Raw genomic sequence first — 19,787 nt, forward strand, 5'->3', positions numbered from 1 at the left:
TGTGGCTTTAGGTTCTCAAGCAACTTTGGTTGTGGTCAATTTGTCAGAAGCATCTTCCTAACCAGTTAGCAACTTAGTGCTAGTAGGTTCCCAATGGGAAATTACATTGGGACCAAGTAGCACTAATCTGCGGGCACGTACGCTCATTTCTTTTTTTTTTTTTTTTTTTACCTCGACACCCAGGGGGCTTTGTAGTATTCTTTAGTGAGTTAAGGATAGAAATTAGTAGTTTTGGTACCATAATAACATTATCTATTCGCACATTCGCGGGATGGATTGGGCAGTGACAGGCCAAAAATCGTTCCCAGTCCGACCCCAGGGGTTGCCATGTATAAGGGGGGCCATAGCCACCCCTGGCCCCCCATCTAGCTCCGCCCCTGGAGTTTTTTCCTTACTCTTTCATTTTACAAGCATTTTCTGTGTACTTTGACCTCGTTCACCAACTCTTTCCAGCCGAAAGCAATCTATCCGGTTTGATCTTTGATCCCAGTTTTCTATTTTCAAAGCAAATAAAAGTGAAAGTAAAGCAGAGTGGGACCGGAACGAAAAAAAACCGTCTTCCTTTAAAATGGAAGTGGATCGGTATTTGTCGCGGATCGGGTTTACAGGGCCCTCAGATGTCCCCAGCCTGGAGCTGCTTCGCTCCGTCCACAGATGCCACCTGCTCTCGGTGCCATTTGAAGACCTGACGGTTCACAGCGGCGGACGGGTCCAACTGGACCTCCCGATCCTCTATGACAAGATCGTGAAGCAGCGTAGAGGTGGATTCTGCTTCGAGAATAACTCTCTGTTCTACTGGCTCCTGAGCCAGCTGGGTTTCCAGGTCACGGTGCTCGCAGGCCAGGTAAAGAACTCCATCACCGGCCGCTACGGCCCCCCGTTTGACCACCTGATCTTAATGGTCACCCTGGAAGGGAAACGCTGGCTGTGTGACGTCGGTTTCGGTGTTCCTGGTTTCAGTGTCCCGCTGTCTATAGAGACATGTGGACCTCAGGAGCAGGGACACAGAGTTTACCGCCTCAGAAGGGACAGAGAAACGCTCTTTCTAGAGTGGCAGAAGGAGGAAAACAGAGGGGAACATGGCGACTGGTCGGAGATCTATAAGTTCACCCTGGAGTCTCGGCTTCTGGGGGATTTCACCGAGATGTGCCTTTATCACCAGAGCTCTCCGAGCTCCATGTTCTTCTGCAAGTCGCTCTGCACGGTGTTGAAACCGGAAGGGAGGGTGACCTACATCGGCCGCAGGCTGAAAATCAGCAGGTTTCCATCAGAAGCGACTGGAGGCGTGACGGAAACCACCAGAGAGCTTGAAGATGAAGAGATCCCAACAGTTCTGGAAGAACACTTTGGGATAATACTTCCATCTCCTCTAATACCAAAGGATGACACAATCACTCCACCCCCAGTTATGTACTGATTTATCTGCAATATATCACTATAAATCATATGAAGGAACAAAAAATACATATATAGATGCTCCTTAACCGTTTCTTTTCTTTGAGGTTGTCTGAAATTTTCATTTTGTCTTAAAAGCAGCAGATTTGAATTGGCTATAATTTAAAGCAATCTCGGCAAATGGCCGCTCACACTGAGCCTGGTTCTGCTGGAGGTTTTCCTCTCCACTGTCACTACAAGCATGCTTAGTGTGAGGGATTGCATCCAAGTCAATGAGTTGTTTTCCTTGGATTGAAAACTTTGAATCAATTTGACTATGATCTGGTGAACTGTAAAGTGCCTTGATTTGACATTTCTATATAAATAAACCAAACTGAAATTGAATTGTTTTTAGAAAAAAAAAAGAAAGTTCTTTAAAAGGATTTCAAAATTATGTAAAAACATACATTAATTTTTTTTTTGTAATTAACCTATCAAGGGGGGAAACTGGCTACTGATTTTTACTCTATTCAAAATAACTAGATTCATACTTTTAATTCAACAATTATTAGTATTACAACTTTGCCTCCTAATTTCAACAAGACTCCCTTTTTTAAACAACCACACTCACTCTGTTGTTGAAAACATGCAACAGAAAAGATAAACTGTCACTTTGATTTAATAAATTATACATACAGGTTTTAAGATGTACAATGATCATTGCATTAATCCACAAATATCCTTTTTCACACGAGAAAATCTGCTTTCTAAGTATTTACACATGTACAATTCTGAGGCAGCGCTTCACAGAGCAAGGCGTGAATGACAAATACATGATGTTTAGACCCTCCTCTGTTGCCCCTTAGGGTAGAGGGTCAAAAAATGGGTGGGAAAAATGTGGCACACATTAAAACTCAAAGATGTTATTCAACGACAGGATTGGAGGTTGGGATTGAGTTCGCTCTGCTGGATTTCCGTTCATAGTTGACAAGCCTCTGACCAACCAGGTACCTGCGTGGGAAGAATAAGGGTCAGATATGGACTGAAATTAAGCCTTTTTTTTTAACAACATATAGGATTTGCTTAAACATTTAGATAATGACAGTAATTCTTTATACAAAGATACAAAAATGACTTCCCAAAATGAAGCCAAAGCAAACTTAAATCTTTGCAACAAGAAGTGTAGTTAAGCTTATGAACAGAATATGACAGAAAACAATTTAAAAAACAAACATGCATACTTGTCATTCTTAATGTGTTCATAGAGTCGTTTAAACTGTCTAATCTGGAAAGACAGGATGCCGATGAGGGATACCACCATCAATAGGAATGGGTAGATTCTCCTCTGCATCAGGATCTCCATTTCAGGGGTAACTCCTGCAACAACAGCAATATTCTTCACTTTTATTCACTTAACATTTTAATGCAGGCATTATTGTTTGTGTGTATGGAAATTTGAAATAATCTGACTGAAATAAAATTACTTTCAGAGAAAGTTTTATGGTAAAGAACACCTTTATCAGTTAAGTTTAGATATATAAATATTGGAAATATTGGATGCACTAGTTTCAAGTTATAGACAATTTTGTTTATTATCCAAACAGTCTTAAAATTATGCATATTTCCTAATGTTTAAACATACACCAATATTTGGGTAAGTGTAGATTAGCACACTGCAGTAAAATCAAACACTTTCTGTAGCTGTAAAGCTCTTGACATAAGTCTGACAGGGCAACTTTCTAGTTTTCATTTCAGAGATGGAAAAACTAATTTAAATAATTTAGCTTTCTGCCATCAGTCCTGCTTTCAGTCAAAGTCCACAAGCTGTGAATCTGCCTGAGGTTGAAATCATTCCAGAAGCCTAAAGTTTGCAGCTTATACCCATCTTTTTATATTTTCATCACACTGGTTTTCTTATTTGTTTTATTTTCTATGGCTTATTCTGTGCTGACTTCCTTTCATTTATTTTGTGTTTTCTAAGCTGCTTTAATGAATTAACCTCCCCCCGCAGTGAGACTAATAAAATCTTCTCTCATGGTGAATTCAGTTTAGATGCACATTAGGATCATTTTACACTTAGAACACTCAGTGGTGTCCAATTTTCAAACAGCTCACTACTTTATCAACTTGAAAATATGGACACCATGAAATTGAAACTGGTCTAAACTGGATTTTCTGATGTTTGTTTGCAATATTATAAGGCAAATTAAAAAATAAAAGCATTTCTAACACTGACCTACAGCAGGCACCACCCCAGCAGCTATCACGTACGGCACACACAGGGACAAAAGCAGCACTGAGATGACAGGAGCTGCCAGTTTTCTGATAATGAAGTGAAGATCAATGTTGCGAATACCATTAGCATAAACCTACAGAGAGAAGAGCCAACAGGTAAAAGTTTAAAGTCATCCAAAAAAGAACAAAAGTCATCTCAGAGCTTTGCACATATAGATTTAACGCCTACAGTTCATTTTATTTCAGTTTAGTCTATTAACTGCAGGAAAATAAAACAATTATAATTGCAAAGTCATTGGTATATTGTTAAGTATGATAACAGCTTTGATTAAAGGTTAAGGTGCATCCAGTAAGTAGATTAACTACACAAAGTGATAAAACAAATGTGTGTAACACACGTGTTGAAACTGTAGTCCTTATTTATACATGGCAAGTACCGAATAACAAACCTGTTTAAAGCATAGTAATTGACATTACTGACTTTTAAAAACGTATTGGTTACAGCATTACTTAGTGGAGAGCTACCATAGTTACTGTAACACATTAGTCCAAACACTGACTTTTCTTTATTCCCCTACCTGCTCAATAACAGCCTTAAGCCACCACTGTGGGCCCATGAGGGTGATGGCTGCAATGATTTTGGCATGGAGCACTCCAAGAGCCCAATCCTGAAAGTAGCATCAATGCATGAAAATGTAAGAACTTCTAAAAGTCTATATAAAATAAAAAATGGACCTGATCTTTCCACATGCAAATATAATCCTACCTGCCAAGGATAAAACAGAGGTGTCTGGTCCAGAGGAACTCTAAGTGGGACCACTATAACCAGTTCAAACAGCAGCCCCAGTAACAGTGGGATGACTCCAGCGACCAGCAAAGCCACAACCAGGGTCTTCAGGATCTACACAAAAAAACAAACAAAAAAAAAACCTGTGAGCCCAATGTTCTTTGATAAGAAGCTTGAACAAAAAAGAGAAGGACCAATCAGACATTTTAGTAGACATTTTGAAAGCTTTCTCCAAATAAGATTCAGATTTTTTTTCATCTTTTGATGTTTTAGGAAAAAAGTTTTTTTTGTATTTGAAAAGGTTGGTTTATTTTGTCAATATATGGTTTTCAATTAAAGGTATTCTGGATGATATTTTGAAAGACACGCCCTCTCCACTTAAAAAAAAAAAAAAAAAAGCGTGCGAAAGTGCTTGCACGAGCCCATTACTCCTCGTGCACTTCCTGTTTAAAATGTGCTGTTCTCATAGCTCGTGTGATCTTACTGCGTCAAAACACAGCGGGGACTATATAGTGGACTTTATAGCAAACTCAGTTAACTGACCATTTGGACAGATAACTGTCTTTTGCTCCGTTGGTCACGTAACTCCTCCTCCTCCGTGCGGTGCCTGCGTCATCTCTGTCATTAGTCGGCGCTGTCGGAAGGCCCATAATGCTTTGTGAGGAAAGCTCTCTGCGCAAAGCATTCTGAGATATAAATGCCTCTTCTGAGGCCTTTCTTTTCTTCTTACACACCTTGTAGACACCTTTTCACTTACGACGAGGGCCATTTTCAAAGAACCGTGGTGAGAAAAGTGAGCTTCAATGACTGTCTGAAACCGTAGCTCACTACACATACACAGCTGAAAGTGCACATGCGCAGAAAAAGATATTAAACGGGACGAGCACGAAGGACCACCTTTATGTAAACATCTCACCAGAATGATTAACAATTAGGAGGACCACTTATTTTAATGATCCATCCGGTAATAAAAGATGGTTCTCTATACCTTAAAAATGTGATTGCAGATCCTGTAGTTAACTAAACATTTTAATCATGTCCCACGAGTAATTTATATTTTTTCAAACTTGGCNAAAAAAAAAAAAAAAAAAAAAAAAAAAAAACTGTGAGCCCAATGTTCTTTGATAAGAAGCTTGAACAAAAAAAGAGAAGGACAAATCAGACATTTTAAAAGCTTTCTCCAAATAAGTCTGTTAAATAAGTTATGTTTTAGGAAAAAGCTTTTTTTTATTTGAAAAAGTTGGTTTATAAGATAAGATAAGATAAGATAATCCTTTATTTGTCCCACAGTGGGGAAATTGCAGCGTTGCATCACAGTACAGTCGGAAAAAGAAGAATACAAAGTATAAAAATATATATATATATATATATATACACACATTAAGTATATACAGACAGACAAGGCAACGCTGGTATAAAGTATTTTGTCACTGTGTGGTTTTGATTTAAAGGTATTTTGAAAGACACGCCCTCTCCACTTGAAAAAAAAAAAAACAAAAAAGCGCACGAAAGTGCTTGCATGAGCCCATTTCTCCTCGTGCACTTCCTGTTTAAATTGTGCTGTTCTCATAGCTCATGTAAGCTTACTACATCCACATACAGCGGGGACTATATAGTGGACTTTATAGCAAACTCAGTTAACTGACCATTCGGACAGATAACCGTCTTTTGCTCCGTTGATCATGTAACTCCTCCTCCTCTGTGCGGTGCCTGCGTCGTCTCTGTCATTAGTCGGCGCTGTCGGAAGGCCCATAATGCTTTGTGAGGAAAGCTCTCTGCGCAAAGGATTCTGAGATATAAATGCCTCTTCTGAGGCCTTTCTTTTCTTCTCACACACCTCATAGAAACTTTCACTTACTACCGTGGGCCATTTTCAAAGAACCATGGTGAGAAAAGTGAGCTTCAATGACTGACTGAAACCTAGCTCACCACACATATACAGCTGAAAGTGCACATGCGCAGAAAAAGATAGCAAACGGGACGAGCACGTAGGACCACCTTTATGTAAACATCTCACCAGAATGATTAACAATTAGGAGGACCACTTCTTTTAATGATCCATCCGGTAATAAAAGATCGTTCTCTATACCTTAAAAATGTGATTGCAGACCCTGTAGTTAACTAAACATTTTAATCATGTCCCACGAGTAATTTATATTTTTTCAAACTTGGCTTTAGAATCTGCCGCTCACCATGAATGTCCATTCCTGCACTTTGTGCATGATCACGATACGCCCCTGTGGCATCCACGCCAGCAACACAGTGACTCCACGCACTGAGAGCCAGCAGACGTACAGCCCACAGGCTGCTGTGTACAGCTCATGGATTTTAGAGTTTCCTGTCCAAAAGGACATCAGCCAGCGCCCCGTAAATACTGAAAAACACACATGGCAGAGCACTTATTCACATCACACCCAACTATACAGTGGTGTTAGTGGAGAACAAAAATACTTTCATCACTTATAATAGCTGAGGAAAGACGTGTAATCATGTGTCTATATAAGGAGACAGAGCTTTCATTATGGTTTGGGTGGGGTTCATCTGGGTAGTAAATTGTCTGTTAGTTTAGCTGTATGACATCGATCCTTACCTGGTAGAGTTAAGCACACCAGACTGGCCAATAGGAGAGTGATGCACATGAATATAATCAGGAGAACAATCTAGAGAACAGAGAGATCATCATCAAACTTTGCTCAGTACAACAATGCACTTAACTGTATAAATGTCTTTAGACAAACTTCATTTCTTTCCGTGTTGCAAGGTGGAAAAATGCAAAAAAACAAAAACAAAAAAAAAAACTTGAAATTATGTTTTGTTCTGGTATCATATACAGTAATAATGTTTAAGAGAATTTCAAATAGGGTTGGGTTTTCCATGGATCATCTTTGTGCTCGCTGCTATCCACAAATCTGTGCCAAGGATAATTGTTTTGGTACAGATTAAAAAAAGAAAGAAAGGACTGTCTCACCCTAAACGGGAAGCGGAGGGGTCGGTGGTAGGGCTGGAAACCCACTGGTCCCCCTTGCTGCAGGATGGCCTGATGTGCTGCATGCAGTCCCTCCCCAACAGCTGGGGCTGGGTTATTGTTGTTATTTTGAGGACCGTTGGGAGGGTTGTTATTGTTGTTGTTGTTTGCAGGCTGGTTGGCATCGTTGTCCTCCTGCTCACCGAGAAGGTAAGAATGGAGATCTCTGCAGACAAGGAAGAGAGGCTGCTCAGCAACTGAAAAGAAAAACACCACACCCTGCAAAAGTACTGACATACCCTGATCTATTTTATGGAATAGCCATAATTAAAGTATTTATTAGGAAGTTTAAGTGACAGAAACAAAATTGAGTTGATAATTCAAGTATGACTCCTCTGATGTGTGTTAAAGGGGAGAAATAATGAGTCAGAGGCTCATTTTGTTGCTGTGTGTTTGTGCCTCACATTGGCTGGCTACACAGATCTGTAAACGCTGTATCACACTATTGAGCCACGCTGTTAGTTTATCTTTGCAGAAGTCAGCCAGTACAAGGCTGTGACTTAGCTTGCTTGGTAGGTAGGGAGATGTAACAGTGAAGGGTTTACTTCAACCACACTTGCCATCTTTGTTTATTCTTACACAACACCTTTAAGATTGCAAAAAAGGCGTCTAGGTAACACCTTGAAGTGCTTTCATGAATTCTTACAGCTTTCTTGACAGTCTTCCATAAAGGCCTTATTTGTGGACAACACAAAAGACTCCAGGTTTATCATTAGATGCTTCCTGATTAATACTCTCCTTACCAGCCAGGTTTTTAACCACCATGCCTTTCCTTTACTGAAGATAAACAAACATCAGTGGAGATGTTCAAAGCTTGGGGTACGGTTTCCTAATGTAAACCTGCTTTAATTACAGCAATATCTTTAACTACTGGGATGAACAATGGCCTTTAATGATCTTGTTTATTAACTAATGTTTAACAAACTTCAGAACTCCATAGACCAGCTCTATTTATACAGAGGTTCATTCCGATTAATTTGGGGGGAAAAATGTAAAAACTATTAACTACTTTGTAATTCAAATAGCTATAGAGAACATTGTTATTTGTAGTTGTAACGCTACTTGAAAAGTTCAAAGGGTGTGAATGCTAAAGCAAGGCACTATGCACATAGATTAATGTGGGATGATCAAAAAGTGGAAACACATTACCCGCAAAGCTGCTCAGGACTCAACTTACAGTAAATAGCCGGCGCTGACTGTCCAGGCTCTAACCAGACCTTTTAGCCACTGGCGAGTGTGTCCTTGTTCTAACAGGGCAGGAAGGACGACCTGGAGCAATAACAGCTCCAAAGACAGCTCACTGACAGGGGCATCACTGAAGGAGAAGACAGAAAATCACTGTAGGCCTTTCCTCCCCACACATAGTCAAAGTAAGACTTCTTTTTAAATTTCTAAAACACACAGACACATACTGATAAATCACAGTAGATAATGTTTTTGACCAGCCTCTTGCTAACTGTACTCTCAGTATTTCTTTTTTGGTTCACAGGACGCTGTGCATGCAGGATGTTGTTTTTTCTTTCCCCCACACCTTCAACAGAACTGTTGCAGTTCTGTTAAATATGACTCAAAATATTGCTTTGTTAGTCAGTTACCTGTAGAGCATCACGTTGTAGGGGAGAAAAGTAGGCATCAGCACTTTTATCAGTCTGATCGGGAGCCACAACATAAGCAACACAATAGAGCCAAAGACCACCACAGACAGGATGAACCGCCGCAGGTGTCTGTAGATGGGTAAATGAATCATCTCCTGAACTGGGTTAAAGTCGGGGTCATTGAGGTTTCTTAAAAACCAAAGCACTCCAGGTCTCAGCACCTAATGAAGACAGAGTTTGATCAACATCTTTTTAATGCAAATTCGAACCTGAGGAACACCAGGACACACTAGATTTTACCTCTCTGAGAAGGAGAATGAAGGATGCAAAGTAGAACACATACACCATCCCCACAAGCCAGTGAAGGAACATGGTGGTGCCAGGCGCTGACTTGAAACTCACTTCTCTGTCTTTGAGTGAAGCATCAAACATTTCCTGCAGGCAAAGACAGCATCATACAAAAATTACATAAATAAAAAAATAATAAGAATAACATCAAGTAAAAGACTGGGTCTAATAAATAACACATTTTCAATGCATTAGTGAATGCATTCTTTTATATCAAAGAGGGATATAACCAATATTTACAGTTAGTAAGAATTTACTTAGGACTTATAACACCTACGACAGGCAAAAAAATGTAATAAAACATAAAACTAAATCTTTATTTCAAATGAATGTGTCCTCTAAAGTAAAACAAAATGTCAGGAAGTAACGTGGGAAGTAAACACTCTAAATGGGGTCAAGCAGTCGTCTTACCAGGGAGCAGATGTCAAGCCACCAGCCGCAGATCAACGGAAAAACTCCAATCTCCACAACAACCAGCAAAGACACCTGCAAAAGAACAAGTTGATTTCATTCATCTACATTCTTCATAATAAGAAAGTGTGTGAGTCCAATCCCAGTTATAATAAAAAAAAAAGAGTAGGGTTTATTACGTAACTAATGACCAAAGGTAAAAGATTATCAAAAGAAAAGGTCTTGATTGTATTGAGCTATTCGCTTAGCAGCAGTTCCTCTACATGGGTGAGGTTGTGGCGACTTGAATGGGTGATTGCTTCAGATTATTCACCTTCCATTTTTTTTTATGTAAAAAGATCTAAATCCTAGACTTTTAAGGGCTGGAAATTAGGAATACCAAAACTAAAACCTTCAAAAAAAGTCACTGTTATCTTGTTTCTATTCTATGTTCATAATTAATAAAATGAGATTCGGGAATGAATTTAAGTCGAAAACACAAAAGGAGAGACGGTCCCTTTTACAAGAAAAACAACAAAGCAGGAATGCACATGGAGAGGTTACCTTGACGACAATGTAACAGACTCCCAACAGACGGCGAGAGCGTTGGAACCTGACCAAAGCAGCAAGGCCCTAAAATACCCATTAAGGATCAATGGTGCACACATAGTGTCTTAGCAACAAAACAATAAGTCTGAGACATCTTTCACTTATACTTTAAGAGAACATGGACAAAATCTATAAACCAGAATTTATTTAGAACATCAGAATTTTTTTTATGATACAAAAGAGTTCATCATGTGAGCAAAAAGGATACATGACAAAGGATGAGTGTCATGGCCAGCAGGATGTAGCCTACAATGGTTGTGATGAGCCCTTCAAAGTGAGATGCTTGGACCTAAAGCATAAAGTTAACTAATTATAGCAGGAATCTTACATAACCGTAACAATAAAGTGGGACCCACTTACATATTCCTCAAAGCCCAAACCAACAACAGAGAAGTGTCCAATGTGGTAGGGACAAAATGCTGTGGGGGAAAAGGCGGGCAAAACTGTAAATTTTGTGTTAAAAAATATACAAGATCAACATGATTATGTTTGCAGCTTAAAATAATATCAGCAAAAGTTAGTCTACTCACCAAAGACCAGAATGAAGAGTGTGTTCAGAGACACCACCCAAAACACATGCTCCTTTTAAAACAAAGACAGCAAATGTCAGTAATGTCAAGCAGTAATTAGAGGCTTTGTGGTGCCTTATACTTAGTAATTAGTTAAATGATAAAAGGAGAACATATATGTTATAAGGGTTATATAAATCAACTTACCAGAAACACAAGTGAACCATCCAGACCAAGCATCTAAATGGTAAAAGAAAGTCATTCAATTATGCACCTAGCTATAACATATGGCCTTTATCCAGACAATGCATTATATTACAGGTGGGCTTTATAGATAGAATAACACATCTTATGTAGTTACCCTTTCCCATGTGAGTTCCTCAGCTGCTCTATCCCACTCCAGCGCATTCCAATTCATGTCGTCTAAAGCAAGAAAATACAATAAAATGTAGCAAAGACAACCTCTTTGTTACTGAGTAACAAGTAAAAACAAATCTTGAAAGGAACTAAGACATAAATGTGAAATGTTGACTTTACTAGATTTAATATTTATGCTCCGAAATAAACAAAAACAAAAAATATTTTTTGATGGTTCAAATATCTGGATGTCTTGCTAAAGATCTGAAAAACAACTAATCTATCCTGGGAAAACATATCAGCTATAAAATATTATGTTTGTAAACATAATCCATATCTTAAGCAAGTGAAAAACTAATATCCAGTTATTCATGGTACACATTTCAAAATGTGGAGTATGCTACTCAACCAGCAAATCAATGTTAGATCTTCAGCAAACATTGGCCATGGGAATAACTTATCAATAATGTGAATCAGTGGGAGAAAAGTTTATGCTCTAGACTTTTAATATAAATATATACCTGACAGCAAAATCTACGACTTTGTTTCGCAGAAGAGTAAAATACAGATTTCCTTTGGATTTCCAGTTAAAACCCAATCGATGCAGGGCGAGACTTTAGTATAATATGTACAGAAACATTTTAACACGTTGAAATTTACATATGATTTACAAGTAGTCTGGCTTTGAAGTCAATGTTAAAGCAAATCATAAGGAAACCTTGTGCTCCATTATTGGCATCTGCATCTTCAGCGGGTGCACCCTCTTCTTCCAGCTCAGGGTCATCAGCCTGGTCTGGGGGGGCATCGGGGGGTTCGGGCTCTGCCTCATTCTGAGCTGGAGGATCAGCAGGAGCAGGCTGAGCTGCAGGGACCTCATCAGCTGCTCCCTGACCTGGAGCTTGACCCTGATGGTGAAGTGAATGATTGTATTGTGGCAGGTTTATTTTATGCTGACTTCATGGTAACAGACAGATCGAATGAGTTTACTACAGCATAAAAAAATTGGAATAAATATAATCATTGATTGTTAATGTTGGAGCATGGCGACAGTGGTTAACTTATATTTGAATTTTGTAAAAAGGATAATCGAACTGTGTACCTCATTGGCTTGTCCAGCAAGGTTAGGTGGTGGTGGCTGGTTCTGCTCCAACCACTGGGGGGCGCCACCGTGAACAATCTGCTCTCTAAGCCACACCAGACTGATGAAGGCACAAAGAGTGCAGGTGACAACAAAACAGCCCTGCAGACAGTCCGCAAGGAGGTTGTCTCTGCATGAACACAACAGGAAAATGTTAAACAAACAAACAGCAGCTGAACACTTAGAAGGTTAATACAATTCAAGCTCCAATGACAAAACAACTAAAGGGAAAGTTGGTGTTGCTTACGTAGAGAGCATGTCCAATGGCAGTGTCAAAAGAGAGCTCACAGAGCCTGTAAAAAGACACTTGTAGATACGACCTGTAGAAAGACACCAGAATATTAAGCAAGACTTCTAAAACCTATGACAACATTTATACTAAACAGTCTTAAAACTATCAAATGAGACCATTTACATTATATAAACCAACTACTACATTCTAAACTTTCCTAATAGACCATCGGCTTCTCCGATCTGAAATTTGCTAGAAAAAGAAGGGGAAAATAAACAGGGCCAGTATGTCTATTATCATTATTATTATTAAACTGAGGTACATCTAGCCAATTATTTTACCTCAATTCAACAGGCTAATTACAGATTAATGAGAATACACAGATCAGGCAAAGAAACATCAACACTAGAGTGTGACATGAAGAAAAAAATAAAATAAACAAAACCTTAGCAATGGATAGTAAATGGAGGGAGCAACAATACACTCAAGTGACCTCAAAGGATGAAACGGCTAACTCATGAATGAATCAGCTGATGCCGGTTCAAGAAAATATGCATATTGCAGCGAAAAATAAAGGGCAGCTAATTTGTTAGCCTATTGCTGAGATAGAGGCGTTAATTAGCCACCAAAATCTGTACCTCTCTAGTTAAGAATCAGTAAGCTATGCAGGATAAACTGAGAACTAGCTGAAAACTAGCTTGTCCCTTGCAGAGCAAAGCTAGTTCCAATGCTTTACTGATGCTAAAACAAGAGACAAACTGTGTAAAAAAAAAAGAAAAAAAGAAGAAAATGGAGCCATCTCAGTTCCAAATTGCTGCTCATCCACAAAGAAAAGTACTGCTATTGAAAATTAAAAACCTTGTAAGAAACTCCTTTAAGATAAAGTTATGTTTTTAATTACGGTGCTCAAAAACTGAACTGTTGTTCCAACTCTTCTATGTATGAATGGTTTGTCATTTAGATCCACAGCAGTAAGGGTTCAGTTGTTATAGTAAGGGGGCCCCATCATTCATATGTGACACGAACACAAACAAACAATGAGGACCTTCCCCAGACAGTCTATGGCTTTTATTTGGACAGCAACTAAATCCAGAAACGTCAACTCCCATGCTGTTCCCAATCCCGTCTTCATGCACTAAAGTTAATCAGAGAATAAGAGGGGGGAGGACCAAACCATAAATGAATGGGATGCTTGTAGCGATGCAAAATGTTAAACGTCTTCTGACATGATTATCTAAGGTGTCAGAAGCTAAAGGCTTTATCAGTTAAAGTTTACTTTACTTATAACCAGAAACTGAATGGTTACCACGATATTTTTTTTTTTAAGTTGCAGTCTTGCGCTGATTTTATGTCACAACCAGTGCTTTGGCTGTTAGCTGTGAGCTAAACCCTGTTCTGAATTGTGTTGTTCTTTGTTGGACACAACGCAGGACTCTGCTGATTGTTTGTGTTCCAGGTAGAGTGGGAGTAGTCTAAAACACCTTGACACAATACTTCTGCCTCACTAAAAAACAAAAAAACAAACTGCTTTTGGCACATTTAACCATAGCAGCCCTGGGAAATTCTGTTGGGTCAAATTTAGCTCAGCCTGGTTTTGGTAATTTAAGAATTATATTTCACAGAAATCCAACGCTCTCAGAAAAAATGCCTGCCTCACACAACCAATTCACTAATGCTCACACTCTACATTCCAATGAAGTTGCTCATTAATTCTGGGTAGCAAAAATACTTTAAGAAAAATTCAATAATTTGCTACTAAAGTTCCTGAAAGAAATTTGGATAAGATAGGTTGTGACAGAATAAAACTTACATGCAGTAAGAGGAACCACCCCGAGCCATGCGAAGGCAACCAGCGTATAATGGAACCAGTAGCGGATTGCTGTACCCACACTAGTCAGCAGGCCAGCACAGATGTCCTGAATGGGCAGACGTGACGGCATATCTGGAGAGTAAACTGAGGTGGAAATAAAAAAATAGTTTACTATGTACGGTCGGCTCTATCCTCAGTTTCAAAATGGTAAACATGAGGAGAGTTAACATTTTAATGGATGGACTTACTTGGTGTGAAAGCAAATCTGTGTTTGCATAACTCACAATACTCCTTCCTGCTGTGTTTCAGCCATTGGACCAAACTGTAGGCGTTGGGAGAAAAAAAATAATACATATACCTGTGGTTTGACAGGCAGTACTCAGATCTACATGCAGCTACCAACAGATATCTCCCACCAACAAAACATGAGGGCATCGGACACAAAACTGTTTTCACTGCAAGCTAGCTTAAGTGTGTCAGACCATTTAAACATAACACTCAACTTGATTAGTTTAGGAATTTCTGATTTAATTTGACATAATTCTCTTTCAAAAAGTGGTTCAGCTCAGGTTTAAAGTCCCTTTGAATCCAAAGTCAGCTGCAAAAGAACAGAAATACTATACAAACCAAACAAAGATTTCTGAAGGTGTGTAGAGACAAAACAATCCTTGACTGCCCAGCTATTCTCCCAGAGGGATTTTCATTCACCCGATACTAACGCAACAAGTGTAAGCAAAGCACAGTCTCTATTACCTTCTAGTACAAGTTTCCTATTCATATAGATCGCACCGATTTTACAACTATTCCAAGTACTAATTCATCAAAGATAGCTGCTTTGCTATAAAAATTATCCAAGCTAAAAACCAAAAATAAAGAAAAGCTGGGAGAATTGCTCTGAATCAATAGTCAATGTGCATAGTTAAGCCTGAAGTTAAAACAATTTAATTCTGTGCAGCAGCTATCAGAGGCATCATTACATTACAAATATAAACAATCCAAAAAGCTATCTGGAAGAGTCGCAAGTGTTGTAAAATTTTCCTGGACTGGAAGAAATGTTCAAAAATAATACGTTTTAAAACCCACGATTAAAGTTAAATGTTCATACCATTCCTGGTGGATAAATTTGATGCTGCCGGTGCAAACACATGGATGGTACAGGGGTTTGTCTGGGGTCCCCTCGGAGCGACACACACGGCAAATATCCGCTGAAAACAAACAGATCACATGAAACCAACTATACTTCATAAACGGCAAAAGAGAGAGAAGCAATAAGTTGACAAACAATATTTTTTAATCAATTATAAAAATTGATAACTCACTGTAAAATGCAACTAAAAATTAGCTTTAAAATAAAAATAGTTTGAGTTTCCTTATGAATTTGAGACATCTATAAAGGTATCATTTTTTTAACCGAATAGAGAAGAAATGAAGGACAGGTCATCTGTGCAATTATAATTACTATAAAAAAAAGCGACATACTGTACATTACAAGATACAAGATTCCTATATTATACATTTTTTACTTTTAAAATGTAATATTTATTTTTACTTTTAACGAGGCATGGGCTGAAACCTTTGTATTAAAATATACCAAGATTTTAAAACATTAAAGGCTCAAAATGATCAAAGTTCCAGGTCATACTGTTCCTACAGTAATCTTTCCAAAAAGAAAATGGAAATCCTTAGTAAACTAGAGAAGAAACGTGGATCACATATATCAAAATATATATTTTTAGTTTTGACAGTTGGAGAGCTAATAGAAACATGTCTGTTATGCACCCAACTGGGGTTTGCACATAGCTTAGTCTGCAAGGGAACCAGCTCATATCAAGTGCTACACCTTTGTTACTCTAATAAGCTAAGTAATGATTAAAAACAAAAACAACAACAAAAAACTACTTGCTACATATACACGTTAATAGAGTTAAAACTGCTAAATAAAGGTAAAAATGAAAGTGAAAAATTACTAAATCGTGCAAACAAATTTTCCAAAAATCAGTGGGGAAATAGCATAATCTGGGGCTGCTCAGTGACGCAGTGGATAGCACTGCTGCCTTGCTGGTTCTGGGTTCGATTCCGGGTCCATGATCTTTCTGCATGCGTGGGTTCTCTCCGGGTACTTCGGCTTCCTCCCACAGTCCAAAAATATGACTGTTAGGTTAACTGGCTTCTCTAAAGTCCCCTTAGGTGTGAGCGTGTGTGTGACTGGTTGTTTGTCTCTGTGTTGCCCTGCAATGGACTGGCGACCTGTCCACTTGGGACTAAGCGTGTTAGAAGATGGATGGATAGATGTAATAGCATAAGCATATAGATAATGCTGGTAAATTATTTTTAACTGTAAATATATACTCATGCATCAAAACATAATACATTTGCCATTACATTCTCCAATTTTATTTAGTTAACTGGTAACTTCTGTCTTGTTTGTTCCAAATATTACTCACTATTGTTTCTATTTAATTACTTTATTTATTTTATTTTTTTTACACTTTTCTGATTGCTACCTTCTCTAATAAATGCCTGTAAGATTTTCTGATCTCATTTATTTTTTTATTTTTTTACAAATCTAACCAAAAAGCAATAAGGAAACATTATCATTCACATTTTAATAAAAACGTTTTGCTTTAATAATCTCATACCGAACAATGCTACATTTAAAGTAAATAAAAAAAAAAAAAAACCCAGCGTGTAATAGCAAATGCAACATCGCAGTAAAAACTAAATTAATCATATTATAATCATCATCCAGAAAGATGACAGCAATGCAGATCTAAGCGAAGTCAAACTGACTGCACAACACCGAGCTAAAGGACAAATAACAGTCCTGTGATGACATCATCAGTAGTTTCTAGTCATTTCTACGCCCTGAATTGCATTTACATTTTGACAGGGTCTAACGCAATGATGGGGGTTATTGTATAAAAGTTAAAGTTGATAAGAGGTCAGAGCATTCATTAATATCCTTAACATTTAACTGACAGACGTTGCCAATCAGCTGCTATTAGCTGAGCCGCTCTGGGGCAGCAGACTTGCATCTAAGGCTTGAATTTCCAAAGCCGACTGTAGTTAACCACCAATGTCAAAGAAGCAAGAGACTTACCCTCTTCGGCAGTATCCATGTTGCTGATTAAACACCGGTCACTTTCTCTATTAGGAAAGTCTCGTACCGTGAACCCATTAACGACACAGGCAATATCGCCTAGCTAGCTGTTTTAAGCTAGCGACACGACAGTAACCTGAGGGTCGGATGCATTGGCAGTCATAAAATTGTTTTCAACGCAAAAAACACCGAGGTGTTTGTTTCGGTTTATCCTTCCAACTCGGTCTCCGGTATTCGTTTGTACAGCGTGTTTCTATTTAACGATAGACTTTGAAGATAGACCGGAACTTTAAAAATTGTGATGCTAAAAGCGACAGCTAGGACTTGGACGACAAACGGCTAATGCTAAGGAGAATGGCGCATGCGCAAACTACAGACACTGCCCATGACCGAGTCGGTGCTGAGTGCCAGTTCTTCTAAATGAACTACTTGATATGTCTGTTGTTGATGATTAAACGATCTGAATTTTAAAACAAATATACAGACTTTTAAATGTGTCCATCCATGTGCATCAAAAGCAATAAAAAGGGCAGAATAGTATAGTATATGAAAAGAGGAGCTTAATGTAACAACGTTTGCTGGCGAGCTGAGCCGAATGATTAGGATACTGGACAGGGTCGAGGAGGCTCATCCCTGTGGCCGTCAACATTGGCCATTTTTAGTTTACTACAGCGGAGATAGTTTTACGGCATAAACTTTTACACAGTAACGATATACATGTCAGCTAGGTTCATGATTTACTGTCAATATCGGATAACCAGTTGTTAAACTTCAGATGCCATTCTGACGTTTTTTTTTTTAATTTAGATGATTTTCCTAGAAAGGTGTCCAATTCGGGTAACACCCCCATCTACTGGCAGTGCAGGGTACTGGAGGTGCAAGTACTGTGCTGCTAAAAGTTTGCGTGAATTCTGTAATAAACTGATTACAAATAAACATTCCAGCCGACCTGTGTAGTCAATTTGATTTATTCACACACGTCTATATTCATTGGACGTGTCCTTGGTTTAGTTAACTGAGATAGGATACATATGAAGTTACATTTATATATATTATGTGTTCATATGTTTCCCCACTTCTTGCGTGATATCAAGTAGTGTCCCTTGTTTATGCATTCTTTTTTAGAGGGAAAAGATATAAACATCCTACTTCTATTACAGAGTGAAAGCAGCCATTTACCAGTATGGATAATTGATATGATTGTATTTAAATCGACTATTGAATCATTAATTATTATTATTAATGAGAAGGCACCACAGGGATTTGAACCAAGGATCTCCTGTTTATTAAGCAGACAGTTTAACCAAACAAACCATGGTGTCACATTCTCATGACTAGGGAGGATTAAAAAAATTATTTAATGAAAGCAGGATACTCGTATTCATCATCTTCTGCTTCATTTATGACTGGAATGCAGGGACAGCAGTCTCAGCAGTCTCAGCAGAGACTCCCAGATTTACCCCTCCACAGACATCTCCTCCAGCTCTGCTGGGGGAAGACCGAGGCACTCCCAGGACAGCCGAGAGACTCTCCAGTGTGTCTTGGGCCTTTCCTAGGCCTCCTTCCAATAGGACGTGCCTGTAATACCTTCCGAGGGAGGTGTCCAGGGGGCATGCAGAAATGATCTAACTCATCCCCCTGAAATGCTTTCCATGTGGTGGAGCAGCGACTCCACACCGAGCCTCTCCTGGATGACAAAGCTCCTCACTCTTTCCCGAAGGGAGTGACCAGACACCCTGTAGGGAAAGCTTATTTCAGCTGCTTGTATTCAAGATTTTGTTCTTTCGGTTATGATCCTGATTATATGACCATCAGTTGCACACGACGCAAAAGATGAAAACTGAAGGCAGGGTATTTAAAAAAAAAAAACTTGATGCAAACGGATGACAGCTGCTATCTTTTGCCTCTGAAGAAACCGGCATACAAAGGAAAAAAGGGGTTAGATTTTCACATTAACAAAAGCACTGTTGGGCATCAGTAGCTTAAAAATTATTCTCAAAGACATATTCTTAAGTGAAAACCTAAAGACATTCAAATGTCTAATGAACATTCAAATTAAATGGGGTGGGATTATGCAGCATTTTTTTTTTAAATCTGTTTATTTTGGGACCCTTTACAACGTGGATTGGGATGAATGTGACGTGGACTGTAGGGATCTGGCTTTTCCCATGGGGCGATCAGTACTTTTTAATCTGATCAAGAATTTCTATAAGAATCGTACTTTACATGACTTTAAGTTAGATTAATCTTTTTTTCCCCACATCATGTTCCTAAGAAC

The 19,787-nt window shown here is 38.7% G+C and overlaps 2 protein-coding genes across 2 annotated transcripts; one reads left to right on the plus strand and one right to left on the minus strand.

Annotated features, from left to right (window-relative positions):
- The first annotated feature begins 409 nt into the window (after positions 1-409).
- Positions 410-1,830, plus strand: LOC107096091 (arylamine N-acetyltransferase 1-like). The gene has a single exon (XM_015392592.1). It carries the CDS (start codon positions 569-571, stop codon positions 1,415-1,417), a length of 849 nt encoding a protein of 282 aa, XP_015248078.1. The 5' UTR covers positions 410-568; the 3' UTR covers positions 1,418-1,830.
- A 212-nt stretch (positions 1,831-2,042) lies between these two features.
- march6 (membrane associated ring-CH-type finger 6) lies at positions 2,043-17,855 on the minus strand. Its single transcript, XM_015392591.1, has 25 exons — positions 17,510-17,855; positions 15,515-15,614; positions 14,658-14,731; positions 14,410-14,553; positions 12,615-12,687; positions 12,329-12,497; positions 11,948-12,134; positions 11,234-11,295; positions 11,080-11,112; positions 10,894-10,945; positions 10,724-10,782; positions 10,572-10,652; positions 10,319-10,387; positions 9,776-9,850; positions 9,317-9,451; positions 9,017-9,237; positions 8,599-8,736; positions 7,365-7,587; positions 6,987-7,056; positions 6,589-6,770; positions 4,376-4,510; positions 4,188-4,277; positions 3,611-3,743; positions 2,616-2,751; positions 2,043-2,385 (listed from the first exon to the last, which is right to left on the minus strand). Exons 1-25 carry the CDS (start codon positions 17,526-17,528, stop codon positions 2,298-2,300), a joined length of 2,748 nt encoding a protein of 915 aa, XP_015248077.1. The 5' UTR covers positions 17,529-17,855; the 3' UTR covers positions 2,043-2,297.
- Positions 17,856-19,787: the final 1,932 nt, after the last annotated feature.

Source organism: Cyprinodon variegatus, unplaced genomic scaffold (assembly GCF_000732505.1).
Source record: "Cyprinodon variegatus isolate N-32 unplaced genomic scaffold, C_variegatus-1.0 Scaffold597, whole genome shotgun sequence".
In the NCBI taxonomy this organism is placed as follows: domain Eukaryota; kingdom Metazoa; phylum Chordata; class Actinopteri; order Cyprinodontiformes; family Cyprinodontidae; genus Cyprinodon; species Cyprinodon variegatus.